At 38.2% G+C, this 14,840-nt stretch overlaps 1 protein-coding gene across 3 annotated transcripts in view; it reads right to left on the minus strand.

The window, feature by feature from the left end:
* Positions 1-1,413: 1,413 nt before the first annotated feature.
* LOC106807733 (vesicle-fusing ATPase 2-like) overlaps positions 1,414-14,840 on the minus strand; it is a 32,451-nt gene continuing 19,024 nt past the window's right edge. For all 3 annotated transcript variants that reach the window (XM_014810179.1, XM_014810181.1, XM_014810180.1), the window contains exons 4-19: positions 12,546-12,645; positions 12,279-12,397; positions 11,738-11,883; positions 10,915-11,053; positions 10,371-10,513; positions 9,933-10,026; positions 9,625-9,730; positions 9,141-9,306; positions 8,957-9,031; positions 8,206-8,393; positions 7,806-7,901; positions 7,332-7,488; positions 5,125-5,325; positions 4,726-4,805; positions 4,123-4,319; positions 1,414-3,924 (exon numbers count right to left, since the gene is read on the minus strand). In XM_014810179.1, coding sequence (XP_014665665.1) covers positions 3,801-3,924; positions 4,123-4,319; positions 4,726-4,805; positions 5,125-5,325; positions 7,332-7,488; positions 7,806-7,901; positions 8,206-8,393; positions 8,957-9,031; positions 9,141-9,306; positions 9,625-9,730; positions 9,933-10,026; positions 10,371-10,513; positions 10,915-11,053; positions 11,738-11,883; positions 12,279-12,397; positions 12,546-12,645 — 2,131 coding nt within the window. In that variant the 3' untranslated portion in view covers positions 1,414-3,800. The remainder of the gene's footprint in view (positions 3,925-4,122; positions 4,320-4,725; positions 4,806-5,124; positions 5,326-7,331; positions 7,489-7,805; positions 7,902-8,205; positions 8,394-8,956; positions 9,032-9,140; positions 9,307-9,624; positions 9,731-9,932; positions 10,027-10,370; positions 10,514-10,914; positions 11,054-11,737; positions 11,884-12,278; positions 12,398-12,545; positions 12,646-14,840) is intronic.

The following is a 14,840-nucleotide window of genomic DNA, read 5'->3' on the forward strand; positions in this document are numbered from 1 at the left end:
ACTATATAACCCACGAGATAAAACTTTCTATATAGGCTAACAGGAGGAAAATGAAATAATTTAGATGTATTTAACACAGAGCAGTAATTTTATTCGTCAAAATTACAGCAATAATTAATTAATATTACGTTTGCAGGGGCGTGTACAGGGGGGTGGGGGTCCAGGGGGTCCGGACCCCCCACCCTGCTCGCGCAGAAAACGCATCTGAGGGGGTCTAATTTCAAAAATGTTGGGACCCCCCCCCCTTCGCGTGCTCGCAAGTTTGGGTTACGGTTAGACCCCCCCACCCTGCTACAAATCCTGTACACGCCCCTGGTTTGTTAGCAATAGTATAATCATTAGTATTACTCTACCTAATCATAAGTAAGAGAGCAATTAAAGCACAATCACAGACGGAGATAGTTATCCAAATTTAGTACGCCCATCTCACTGTTGACAAATACACAAAGAAATATGTATGCGCCAAGACTATACCCATAAATATTACGCTAAAGCGTTTCAGCACAGACGCTGACTACGAATCACTACGCTAAATATACAAGCAGTAATTGTGTTTGTGAATACCTGGGAGCCGTTGTCAGAAATATCGTAAAGTTAGCGCTAATGTTAAGACTAATTTTGTTTTCTGACAACGGGCCCCTGGATCGCACCACTCAGAAGACTACAGGGCGCGCACACACGACTCAATTCGAATTTATTTCCACCACTCAGTGCATGACCTGTTACACGAGATAGTCTTCGTTCCTCATTATTTTCCTGCATAAAAAACGGTCAGGAACCCGTTCAACCAAGGGATGGCATCGCATATATCTGGTTGTGCGTGTCAACGGAGACAGCTCATTTTTAATTACTGTCCGAGTCTGTCTCGACAACTAAAATTATTATCTGCTGGATGACAATAGACTATACACATAAATAATACACACACGAATAATAACGCAACAGTAAGAACAGCAGCTAGGAGTGATAAATGGATTATTTCCACGACCACAAAATCAGTAAAGCCATTGTCAGAAACATCACAAGAAAATCATCATCACATCTAAAATGTCATAACGTTTAAAGTGTCGTGCAAAAGTCATGGCATTTTCGACTTATGATATTCATAATTATGATATTTCTGACAACGGCTTCCTGGTTCCTATGTGACGGAAGCATTTCTGCACCATGCATTTTTTCACGCCACCTGCTTGTTATGACAACTGCCCTAAAAATGACTGCTGTTGCATATGTAATATCCCTTGCATGCAAAAATTCGCCTTAATTATAGGCCTATAAGCACGATGCAGCTGTATAATTTAATATTACGATACTAATTAATTCACAAATCCGGGCTAAAGCTACTTGTGATGAATATAAACAAAGTGTAACGATATATATATATATATACATATGCCCGTATTACACCGTATATATCACTTCTTCATAATGTCATTTTATTATAGGTTTGTAATATTCATTTAATTTCACAACTGCCAAAATCGACTGTATCGTATTTGTTGTAAATAACAGCTAGATTTTTTTACACAATTTCTGCAAAATATGCATACGCTTGAATTCGCAGCACACATACAACAGTAAACCCACACAGAGCGAGATATATTTATTGCATTTACGAGCAGGCATTTCACAATGCGCCCACACATAGGAGAACATACATAATAGAATGTCGTCTCTGCAGCTGCGATCAAGCACGAACCCACACACGCGCGCGCGCACACACGCGCGCACGCACGCACGCACGCACGCACGCACGCACGCACCTACACACGCACACGCACACGCACACGCACACGCACACGCACACACACACACACACAAACACACACACACTGGAACCATAGCTCTGGGGGTGGAGATGGCCACAATTATAGCGGCAGCTACCACCAAATTTTGGAGAAGATACAAAAACATGTATAGAATGTAAATAATCGTACGATAAATTCTTGCATCCATACATTACGGTAATCTTATGTTATTTTTTTAAATAATAAAAAAGACATTCTATTGTTAATGGGATTTCAACAGAACTGTAAAGAACACAAATTATACAAAAACTGCCATGCATAAATAATGGGAACTGCTATCATTTGAAAATTTGATCTACAATTTTAATACAAGAAGAAACCGGTTTTAAACAGTGCTAAAGTTAAAAGTGCAACATAGTTTTTACCACATCATGCATTACAAACATTATACTGACCGCACACGACTGAGACTTTCAGCAAAGCCTGCAGAGCACCCATACAAGAATCTACGCTAATGTTACACGTATATATTATATATATATATATATATATATATATATATATATCTAAGTATTAGAGCAGTCTATGCTACACATCCGCGTTTTCTTGCCAAATCCTGCTACACAAATCACAAGGGCTATAACGCGTACACGCACTTCTGTGTGGCAAGACATCACAGGTAATTGGAATGCACTGAGTAGGTAATGTCCTAGGTAATAAGTAACACGGGTCTCCAACATGTCATGCAAGAAAAGTTGTGAATATTTGCAAATGATGTTGTTAGAAACTTAAGCTGATAGAAAACCAACAAACTGGTTTTGAACAATGTATTTTTAAATCAAAATAATGGTTTTTAATAACTTATTAATTTTCATAACCATCATAATTTTTAAATAGTTTTTTTTTAAACCAGACTAATTCAAGCACCAATTATAGGTGAGGAGATTATAAAGTGAAGGCTTCTCAGTTAAATTGGGTTTAATTTATGCTACATATACCGAATTTCACTGTTCAATTTCAATAAGTAATAGAAATAAAACAGAAAACTAAACACCCGTCTTAAAATCGGGTTGATGTTTCCACTATGCTAGTTCACTAGATGCTCAGTTATTACCATCAAAGTGAATACGAATTTGCAATTTTAGCTTGTACTATTAGTGTCAGTAAAATTATGCACTATTTCCGTTACATATTGGGTTTTCCATTTCAAAAGTTGCCAGTATTATGTACAAGATTACTTTCATTGTAAGCCCAATAGCGAGAATAAATTTAAACAATAAAACTTATGTAAAACGACATACACAGCGCCAGACAATGCAAGCAAAGCGGCCGCATGAGGCCTTGCACAAAAGATGACATACGTTAACGGAGTCTTGAACTTGAGAGTAAAATACGTGTTTAATTTTAATTCATATAACTGAAAGAAGTTGTTTTATATCTAAACTGGAATTGCCTAAAATTAACATTTAAAATGGCACAGGCCGCACAGTTATAATAATAATGACAACGAGAAGGGTCACGCACCATGAAACTTGATTCGGGCCCAACATTTCCCAAAGCCGGCCCTGCACACACCACCTTACTCTAGGGGTGGGACGATACGAGTAGCTCCCGATACGATCTATATTACGATACAACCTTCACGATATGATACGTATAGCGACACTATTAGGAGAAACTACCTAGAAAACTATACACTCATCTGAGACTTTACCAATCATGTGAACGATTACACAACAGTAACGCAGTGTGCTTAATAAAAACATGTACTGCTATGAAATTGAGAATTATGTTATGTTTCTCGTTTTTGAATGAGACTACGCTACTAAATGATATGGATTTCATTCAGTAGAGTTTTGATACGTGTATTGTGAATAGTCAAACCTAACGATATGTGTATCTTCAAGGTCTGTATTGTTATACATGGATCTATCAATGAATCGTCCCACCCCTACCTTATACAATCATGTTTTCGGTTAGATGACATATGATACATCCATATATATATAAATAAAGATAGAGCCCTAGAGATGCTTTTACGAGCAAGGTCACCTATGACATTTCTAATCCACCTTCCTCTTCCAACTTGCTAAGGAACTTTGGTATACGGTAAGCCTCCTCCGTCTGTTTGGCCATGTCGATTAAGCCTAGCAGTTTTTTAATGCCGATCCACATCCTGTAAATACATCAGAAAACACTTACTTAAATAAAATTACAAATCAGATTAAATTTTAACTTACACCATTACACTGCTGACATTAACTACTTATAAGATATTACGCACATGCTGATTTATAAATCAGTACATAACACAAATTCTATGAAGCTATTTTACAGTGAATTAAAATCCTATTAGGTTTTGTATGTTTCGTACCTTTTTTTATCTGTCTTTCGGGAAATAAAGTCCAGGTCTTTGGAGCTGAATGCATCCAGGTACTCTAGTACAGACAAGAGCTGCTCTGAGGTCGAGATATTGGACACTTGCAACACCGTCTGGAATGCTGACAACATTTCCAGTTCGCCAAGAACATCTTTGCGGCTGGTGGTAGCAAGCACCAGCAGCCGCCGGCCCTGAAACAAAGCACCAGACGTATCGCAAGTTATTAAACATCACCAAACATCACAGCTGCGTATCCTCTATATAATATAGCAATCAATCTGCTGCACACCACTACAAGAATGAATTCTATTCATGCTCAGTTCAATAACGTTTGTAATTTAATGGTCCTCTTGGATGTCTGTTTATTAACATTGTTAAAACTGTTGTGCAACTGTTTTGAATTACATGTTCTCGAATAGATGTTCTCGAATAGATGTTCCTCTTAGATCAAATTAGACGATTATGCCAAATGAACACTGATCTGTATTTCACTTCATATATCGCTGACTATTCCAGACACACGTTGATAGGGTTAAGTGAGTATTGCTAAATAATTTCCAATAGCAGTCTGATAACATTTCTAAATGCAATATATACCTTTGGTGGTTCCTTTTTCAGCAGAACCAGCAGAGCTTGCAGCACTAAATTTGAATACCTGGGTCCAATAGGTCCATAATCTGTTTACCAGTAAACAAATATCATTTCAGAGACAACAAGTACTTGTGAAATTGTTAGTATATGTCATTAATGCACATAAAGAAGGGTTACAGATAGGAAATGGTGTCGGCAAGAATCATGCTCTAAATCTACCACTAGAAACGAATACACAAAATGTATCTGGAATCAGCCCCTGACGTGAAAATAACTTTGCAATGGCATAAAACCTCCCCATCAAAATAGTACTCAAGTACTCAGTAAACTGATAATAATATTCAATATTCTTTTTCTATAGAAAATTCTCCACATAACGCCCCCGTGGAAAACCCAGTATCTTACCTAGCAAGCGTTCCACATTGTCTACGACGATAACACTCAATTGTGACCTGTATGCATCGTCAAAAACCTTCTTAATCATTTGACACTTAGCAGTATCCATGAAACCAATCATATCTTCTGGAGAGCAGAATTTCAGGAATGGGAAGTCAGAACTCATGGCAATCCTTGCAGCAAGAGCTGTCTTGCCACTGTTAGGTGGACCTGTGCAACAGAGTGATAAAGAGGATATTATCCGATATAGACCAGTGGTTCCCAACCTGGGGTCCCCAGACCCATGGGTGTCCACAAAGGTAGTACTGGGGGTCAGTGAGCTAAGTTCAAAATTTCAAGAGGCTCCAGCGTAAAATGTACAATTACTCACGATATTGCTGCCAAAGATAAACTTTCAAAATTTCATGTTTCGTTGTTCTTGGCTGTCCACCACCGGCGTCGGGAACCACTGATATAGACATTCAATCGAGACATTCACGATGCTCGCAAAATTATTACATATCATTTTCATCACCACTTACACTAGAAAAACAGCAGGCCTTTTTTGCATGGTGTGATGTATACAAGGGCTTCATGAATATTGGTTGACCTCATATATATAGAGGGTTCCGCGATTTTTCATATTACCCCCAATGCAACGCCGCCGGCCATGACGATTACAGAAACCAGCTCAGGCATGGTACAAGTACATTGAGCAGCGCACCTCTGCTCATTTTATTCGCCTATTAAGCAAATCCATCACAACTCCGCTCTCCTGCGGTGTTGTCAACTGCAGCAATCGGTATCAGAGAGAGCCACACAGCTTTTTTAGGCTGCCTAGCATGATCACAACACAAGGTAAAGTGACGAGAGACCAGGCGGACCACAGACGTTTGGAGCATTTTCAATAAAAAAGCAATGCTGAATAAACACGAAATGTATTTACTACCAATGTTTCTCTACTCTCTTCGTATTGCCGATAATTACCTGTAAATGCCGGTCAAATGCTGCTCTGCAACACACAGGTACAGCGCACGCCGCTACACATTTACACTTATATACATATATCGCCAGCATCCAGTAGGCAGCTGTTTGAGTGGGTGTGGTGATTTCTCTTGCACGTGCAGCATACTCTACATAAAATAGCACCGAGGCAACATATGAACAGAATTCACCAAGCCCGGCTTTACAATTACAGTGTGCTGACATGATGCCTGTCCCATATTCTCTCATCATGACCCATGCACGAATAGAGAGATGGTATAATCAGAGACTGGGAGTGCATAACACGTGCTCGGATAACGTAGATGGGACTCTCACTGTTCACATGATAGATGTAGACTGATACACCACTAACCCAACCGCAGAACAGTCGATCGTAGGCATCCAGGCTTTTGTAGTTCTGAAAGTCCTTGTGAGTATAAAATGGACTCGACTGGAATGTTAGGTAGTTCAAGAGATCCAAATAGGATGGGAACACATTGTGGTCCTCACTCCATTCGGCATTGTCTATTTGGTACGGGTCTCGATTCCCAATGCACGCAATTTTCTCGAGATAGCGTGCTTTGGCTACGTTGTCTAGGGAATCGAAGTACTTATCCATACTACATACACAACAGACAGTCGACAAACGTGCATACACTTGATAGCTAGAGTAGATACAGTAAAATCGGTGAAATTTCTTAACTCTCACGATGTAAACTAACTCAAGTCTATGAACATGTGTTGCGTGCAATCTTCCGATCTGCTCAATCTACGAATCTGCCGACTGTGTGGCAGCATCATTGAACTCGAGCACCTAAAACCCACGATGGTAAACCTGCTTGCAAAACCGGGCCTGCGGCCCTGCGCAATCTCATCGAACTAGCAATTAACACAACCCACGCTGAATACCTGCCTGCAACACCCTGTAAAACCGGCGCCCATTAACCGGGTCTGCACAATCATCTCGAATTCTAGCACACCAAAAAAACCAGCTGATTAACCTGTCTGCAAAATCGGGATCCACTTACTGCTAATATCTATTGCAATAATAACACTATAGACAATGTAAAATCGGTTGATTGTGCAGATCGGCAGATTACACACAACACGTGTTCGCTCTTTATGGAACCGATATGGCCAGCGGCACGGGATTGTAGGTAATATTGCTATTTTTAGTGCAAGTCGCGGAACCCTCTATAGGCAGAACGTGCGAAAACGGATTAGTAAAGCGGGTATTATAAGCTAGTAGTCACCTGCCAGCAAAGCGGTGACAAGACCTCCTGACTCTCCAGCTTTCCCCTGGCTGATAAGAAGATCTCCATCTTCCAAGATGCTACGGACTGGCTCACCCCAGTTGATGATGCCATTGGCCACATACCTTTCAAACTGCTCCTCTGCCATGCCAAACGCCTGTGAATTTATCACACTGCACTTGTACCGAGAGCATTCATTGATGATTTAGCCTATCATGCAATTCGGGTAGAAACTGTAAAAAGTCATGGCATTACCTTGCATAATCATCAAGGGTATTTGTTTAATTCATACCGTGAGAATGTAACATAGATTTATACTACACAGAAAAAAATATTATTAATCAAAAATAATAGAATAGTATGAGGACATTGTAATCGTTACTACAATAAAACCGAATTGAAGGTAACACAGATAGTGCAAGTCATGATATGTCACTTTCAGATATTTAGATGATTAAAACATAAACTGCATACTGGTTTGATATCATTCTGGAATGCATTCAGAAAGTCTTCTCTGCTGATCTTGATTTTTTCTATAGCATTGGGATCAACCTCTACTTTACTTGATGCCTGTTAAAAAAGTTAAAATAATATTTTCCTCCAATCACCAAAATTGGCCATGTTATTGATATGTAGGTACATTACCAGCCTTTGTTCACATGGCATGATGCTAGGTGAATATTCAAGGTAGCCTTTGAGTTCAAGTTTATTAAGTTAACCATAATAAATCATAGCTAGATTAAGGATAGCAAACGGTGCTTATTTAATAATTAAACCTCATAAAATCAATTGTTTTTATTCACTCTTGATAATACGGACAACAAAATATATCTGTATATTGTCTCTGTTAACTAAGCAGTAATCAGTGCACGACCTTGACTAGTCTGTTCAGTGCTGTGGAGGTCGCTGCTCGCACAAGACCTTCTATTTCTGCACCGCTGAAGTTCTTGGTTATTTGCGCAAGTTCAAACAGATCCACATCTGCTGCTAGCTTGTCATTTTCCCTCATCTTTGCTGTGTGAATCTTCAAGATCTGCACACGTCCATCCTCAGCAGGCAGACCTAGACCAACAAAGTTACAGTCAGAGCAGCCCCAGTATTTCGTAAAGTGAAACAGCATATAGGTTGCTTGTCATTTGTTTCCCATCTAACAATTAACGCGGCAATAACGTCACACAAACTAACAATAATGTTGCAAGCACACTTTCCTACAGAAAACTACAGCTTAGCCGAAATGTCTGCGTACATAAAATTGACTCACCTGATTGTGTCTTCGTCACAACATGCCATCATACATTTAGGCACCATGTTTTGAATGATACATCATCACAATAAACTCATAGAATTGCATCTGGCTGTGTATTACACAAATCCCCTCTCTGACAGGGTACGAAAAACCAAATTTTTGTCTGTCATGTGTAAAATGAACACCTTCAAACTATCACCACTGTACATCTTTCACATAAAATTACTGTATCATATCAGCTAATTGGGTTAGTGTTCGTGGTATTGGTGTCTTCCTTTTTGAGAAACGTTAATACCATGATGCATACGTTCGTGTTTGTGTTTTATTCGAAAAGTCAAATGGGGGTAAATTCCATATTTCCTCATTTTGAAAACAATACCTATTTCCATCTGCACCTCCAATCGGCCAGGTCGTAACAGAGCATCATCAATCATGTCTTTTCTGTTAGTCATTCCTGTTGTTAGAGAAGGAGAATAATTAAGCGATGCTAGTAAATGCCCATCATTAAGGAAATCATTGCTCAAACTGCAGTATCCTCAGATCATGTCAATATTGCTGCTCACCAATTACCAGTATGTTGTTTAACTGGTCAACTCCATCTATCTTTGACAGCAGTTGGTTGACGACTGTGTCATGAACTCCTGAGGCACCAGCGACAGAGCCTCTCGCCTTACATATTGCATCAATCTCGTCAAGTATGATTATGTGAAGCCCGCTGTTTGGTCCCATCTAATGAGAACATGATGCCAAAAGAATGGCTTGGCTTTTTTAAACTCCAACATTGTGAAACAACATATGACTGTGCAGATAAAAAAATAACTTTGCTAGTTTCAATATTATTATATTTTCATTTTTAGACATAGGATGTAGAGTAGGACGTCAACAAAACTTCAAATCAGTTCAACTAAAAGCTGTAAACATGAGAGAACAAACCACAATAGGTACTATTACACTATTCAGGGATTTATACACCCAGGATGAATCGTAATGTCGTATATGCACATGTGGTGATAATTCAATTTTACTGGCAGTTTATCATGTACTCACCCGCTTTTCTTCCTCCTCTGCAGGAGCAAACAGCTTGCGAACATTGGCTTCTGATTCACCAACATACTTATCCAGTATCTGAGGTCCATTGACGATGATTGGCTCTCTTAAATAACACGTTTAAATTGCTTTTTACCTTCCACAGTACTTAGATTTGCATACACTACTTGAGAGCAACATATATACAAAATTATAAAATAGAGGGATGGTGAAAAAAACAATTGCTTATATTAAATATTATAAGATTATCATACTGTTAGCTCTCAATTAGTTTATTATAGCTTTTTAGCCGACACTCAAATACATACCTTGCATTCAGCATTGTCCCAATCTGTCTAGCCATTAAGGTTTTGCCCGTACCAGGTGGCCCAAACAAGAGGATGCCTTTACAGTGTCGAACGCCTACATATGAAATATACTGTTACTATCATATCCATTGGGATTGCCACAAACTGAAAGGGTACCTGATACCAATTTAAAATTTGCACACTTGCACTGCTGCATCTTGTATAGATATGTTCATAGTGGTAACATTTCATATTAAAGGTAGCATGCAACAGCTATGATGATAATACAATTTATGATAATAACAAAATTAACGGAAAATTACTCGCACCGGTCATTGCACCCAATTAAATTAAAGGCTCACATAAGAAAATATTTGATAATGGAATTATCATACATTTAGATATTGCTAAAATCTTAAAAGTGCATTGCCATTAGAAACATCTCATAATACACCGTACCTAACTGCTCAGTAATCTCCGGTGGAAACACACGTGATGCAAAAGCACGCCTAAAGATAGCATTGAACTCGTTGTCTAATCCGCCAATGCCCATCTTCTGGAAATCCCAGTCTGGATTGATTATTGACTGGTGTTGCATCTTCCTAGAAATTTATTGCCAAAATACACGTAAATAAATACTATCACTAAACGTATTGTTACAGAAATAGTTATTGAGCTAGCACCAGCTAGTCTCATGTAAAGGAAGTAGAAGTTATCTGAAAACATTATATCAGTCGTTGTAAGCAGTGCAGATATATCAAGGAAAACAAGCTACTAGAAAATTCAAAGTATAACTAGTAGATGTAACACACAGACAGTCAATTCACGCATGGGAAAATGGTTCATTGTCACTATCATCGAGTTAAATATTGCACTTTCTGTACCTCTTTTTGAGCAGATAAAGTATAACAAACATCTAAAGATGTTTTGTAAGTGCTAACAATAAAATTCAAAGTCATGTTAACACAACTAACTAGATGACCGAGCAGAACATATTACTTACGCTTTGGCTTTGCCTATTAGGTTTAATGAAGAGTTTTCAGCCTTCTCAAACAGGACAAACGTGTTGGGCATTATCTGACCACACTCTACCTTCAGAGGTTTAGCTGGCATCCCTGCTTGCACTGCATTTATGTCTATTGCTGTAAGGAGAAGCAAAACCCGATAGAAATGGTTATCCCATTCATACAATTCACTATGCATGGTAAGAAAAAAGCAATAAAAAAAGAGATATGAAACCAAAAGGCATGCTTTGCAACCATAAAAATTACATATCATACTTGATCTGTTCATGAGGGATATACTATTTGTTACTTTAAATATGTTATTTTGAGGTTCAATTATTGTGAGGAATGAATCAACCAATCAGATGACAGTAAGTATGCAATGCCTGTGCAATGCATTTGTGATGTTTGTGTGCCTAATACATAATGTAGTCTGATATGCAATAATTTTACTTTGAGATTGAATTGGAAAAAGGACTACTGCTGTTTGTGTAGGTCCAATGTATCTCATACTTGTGACAGAAATTACACCTCATGTTTACAATATACACTTGTGTAAAGATAAAATTTCTGACTTTCTGAAGTCTGGTGAAAAAGTCTGGCCTAATGACAAATAATGGTAGAACCACATTTATGCTGCTTACTCTATGTGATAATGGTTTATTGATATATTATCAGAGAATCTACTCTTAATTAATTGCTTCCTGATTTAAAGTAGTCTAATAGCTTAATAGATGTTACCAAACAACAGAAACATTGTTCATATTGCATAAACTAACAAAACTAATCTAAACCACCCAATAAAATAAATTTGAACTGCACCTTCAACTTCTTTTATAGTCAAACTGAGCATTTTCTTGTCACGGAAACTAAATGCCAACTCCTGCCCAACAGTAAACGCCATGTTTGGGAAGCACATAACAAATTCCAAGGCCATTTTCTCTGTGTCATATGGATCAGTGGTTGTACTAAAATACAAAATAGAAATAACAAATATCAGAGAAAAAATTGTCTATAAACCCTTTTGTATTCACAATAAACCCATGACAATGAAGCAGCTACATATTACAGATACGCTTCCTAACATTAACAACACAGTACGCATAAAACCTACAGAGCGTAATGATTTTTACACGGCATAGCTTACAGTCACACTTTCTTGACATTGTGGCATCAAACTAATACAGAACAGTGAAAACTGTACCAGCAGTAATGGGGACCATTGTCACAAACATCTTAGTTGAAATATTAGTTGTAGCTGCGACTTTATCCATGTGTTATAATAATACTAATCATCACCATGGAATTACGATGGCCCATTTATTCTAGCCACACTATCTACAAAGATGTAATAGACGTTTACTTTTTCTTCTGGAGGAAGTCAGCCTCTATCGTGATGCTGCTGAGGTACTGTCGCTGCGCTTCAAAGCGAAAGGGTTCCACATCTATCTCCTGATTTATCGACAACACTGCCCACTTCCTCTGTAGCAAAGCGAATGATAACAACCAAGTTACAACAGAAGAGTTGTGTACTACTGAATAAAATACGAGAACATTAGTCAGATTTTCATATAATGCTAAATGAACATGAATAAGAGATATATAAAATACTCCTCTATATACAACATACCTGAGGCAAGTTGAAACCCACGTATCCTTGCTTTATGCTATTGTCAACACGTATCGTGAATATGTATTTGCGACCAGGTCCCGTATGTATAACAACATGCCTGCGACATAGAAGAATTATGTTACGTCAATTACGGCACAAACAGCATTACTGAAGACAATCTAATAAATTGCAATCACCGGGGTAGACTAACGATTTTGTGGGCAGAGCGTAGCAATACTGTACTTGGTGCTGTAAGCTAGTGTTTCAGAATCAGGATCTATAAGCCGAAGGACCATGGATTTATAACACATAAACTTGTGGTAAAAATTGCAGAGCAATGACACGCTTTTTTCACCTGTGCCTATCAAATCGCGTTGTTTTAATTGTGTTGTGTTTAAGCTGACCAGACAGTGTAAGCTGTGTTAACATAGCTTTTTAGGTTGAATTTTAAACTATTACATGCTCGACTGCGGACAATCAAACTGCACGAGGCTACATATCGCAAATGCAATCAAGCACACGGAGACAATTTCACAGTCTGTGATTTTTAGTGCAGGTTCGATCTTGTTAATGCCTCCAAAGTTATCAAATGCTAGCACACTTGTTTCCGGATAACTTTCCCCACGGAAACCTACAATGCTCACTGTAGTATGGCATATAACAACTGAATAATTAAAAGGAACAGAAACGCAGAGCAAACAAGCCTCACATTCTTTATCGATTACAGTCAGGCTTCATTTATTTCTCATGCTAGTAAAGTCGTAAATGTAAATTTTGCGTTTTTGTTGCAGGAGATTTACCATAAAAATGACCATTAACACAAAATACATATTTGAACTTTTACTTGACAAGACGGTTCCTAAGAGATTCAAAATTAATTATAGAAACCGTATCTGCCTCTAATTATGAATATTTTACCCTGGACAAAAGAGATGGAGTAATCATGCATAATATATCATATGCTGCAATTTCTGCCTCTGCCCCAACAAACAACATAGAGAGTATAATACACAGGTAAGACTACTAGCGATCTTACAACAACACTAATAATATTTTTATGGATTTAATCTTGTATATCACGGCGAAATATAATGCATGTGAAATGACAAACAGTGCCGATGCAGACAGAATTTGTGTAATATCAACATTATGCAAGACGCATCTACTGCATACACATTTATCACTCTGCACACAGATGCAACAGAGCTTATATGGGCAGCACTGGCACTCCGGTTACATTTAAGCAACATTTGTTCAAATAGTGTCACTGTGTAAACAATTGTTCACCCAGGAGGCAGTGACAATTTACACAGTTGCTGTCTACAAGTATAAGAAATCAATAGAGAGCTCAGGATCTGCGGCCGCTTTTCAGTGGCCACTTTGGATACGAATGCTCTACATGTACTTTGGCACAGACAAAGGCAAGAGAATATATTTGAGAACACGATGTGCAATACTCTATGCGTAACAGTGACACACCATGGTGTAGAAACATAAAGGTATACCTTTACATCATGACAAAATTTCGTTGGAAAAATTAGTAATAAACTTTTTTATGAAGAATGTTAGCTTAGTTTAATATCTTCGTTTATATTATTGTTTTATAGATTTAACTATACGAGTTTATGTTAGTTACACATACGTTAGAATAACAGCTGCTTGATGTAATAAATATAACAGCGTTTTATGTCACAATCCCACAAAATCCACAGTTTCACTATTCTAAAGCACACGTGCAACAGAAAAATATGGCTGCATAATCAGGGGAATGCGTTATCATCAAAACCACTAATTTCACAAATAGTTTACTATTAGCACAATATATGGTGTTATAGTACTCTGGAGGGTGCACTACATTTTAGATTGTTGCTTATTATTGGTATGAGACTGAGAGGTAGACAGTGACGCCTCCCAAGCTAATCGCAGCAACGTACCCTGTCCAACTACGATGTTGGAATTGGCAGCAATCATGTTCTGAAATAATAGCATAGCTACGTTGACTGGGATTCGTGTCTAAAAACGAGCTTTAAAAAGTTGTAATGCTGCTTCTTTTAGTGATTGTAAGAGGTGCTGGACAAAGGGGGTAGGGGTATGAAGCCACACAAGCAATATATACACGTACAGGTATGTTGCCATTGGTAAGAGCGCAATATCTGTCAATGTTAGAATTTATACAATCTACGATATCTTAGATCTGTAGCAAGTCTTAGGTAGGCTTGAAGCGAAGCTATTAAAGTCAAGAGCCTGAATGTTCCAGGATGGCTCACAATACTCAGCAGCATGTGACAAGTGTTGTAGTTATCACAGACTCAG

This window comes from Priapulus caudatus, unplaced genomic scaffold, assembly GCF_000485595.1.
Source record: "Priapulus caudatus unplaced genomic scaffold, Priapulus_caudatus-5.0.1 Scaffold231, whole genome shotgun sequence".
NCBI lineage: Eukaryota > Metazoa > Priapulida > Priapulimorpha > Priapulimorphida > Priapulidae > Priapulus > Priapulus caudatus.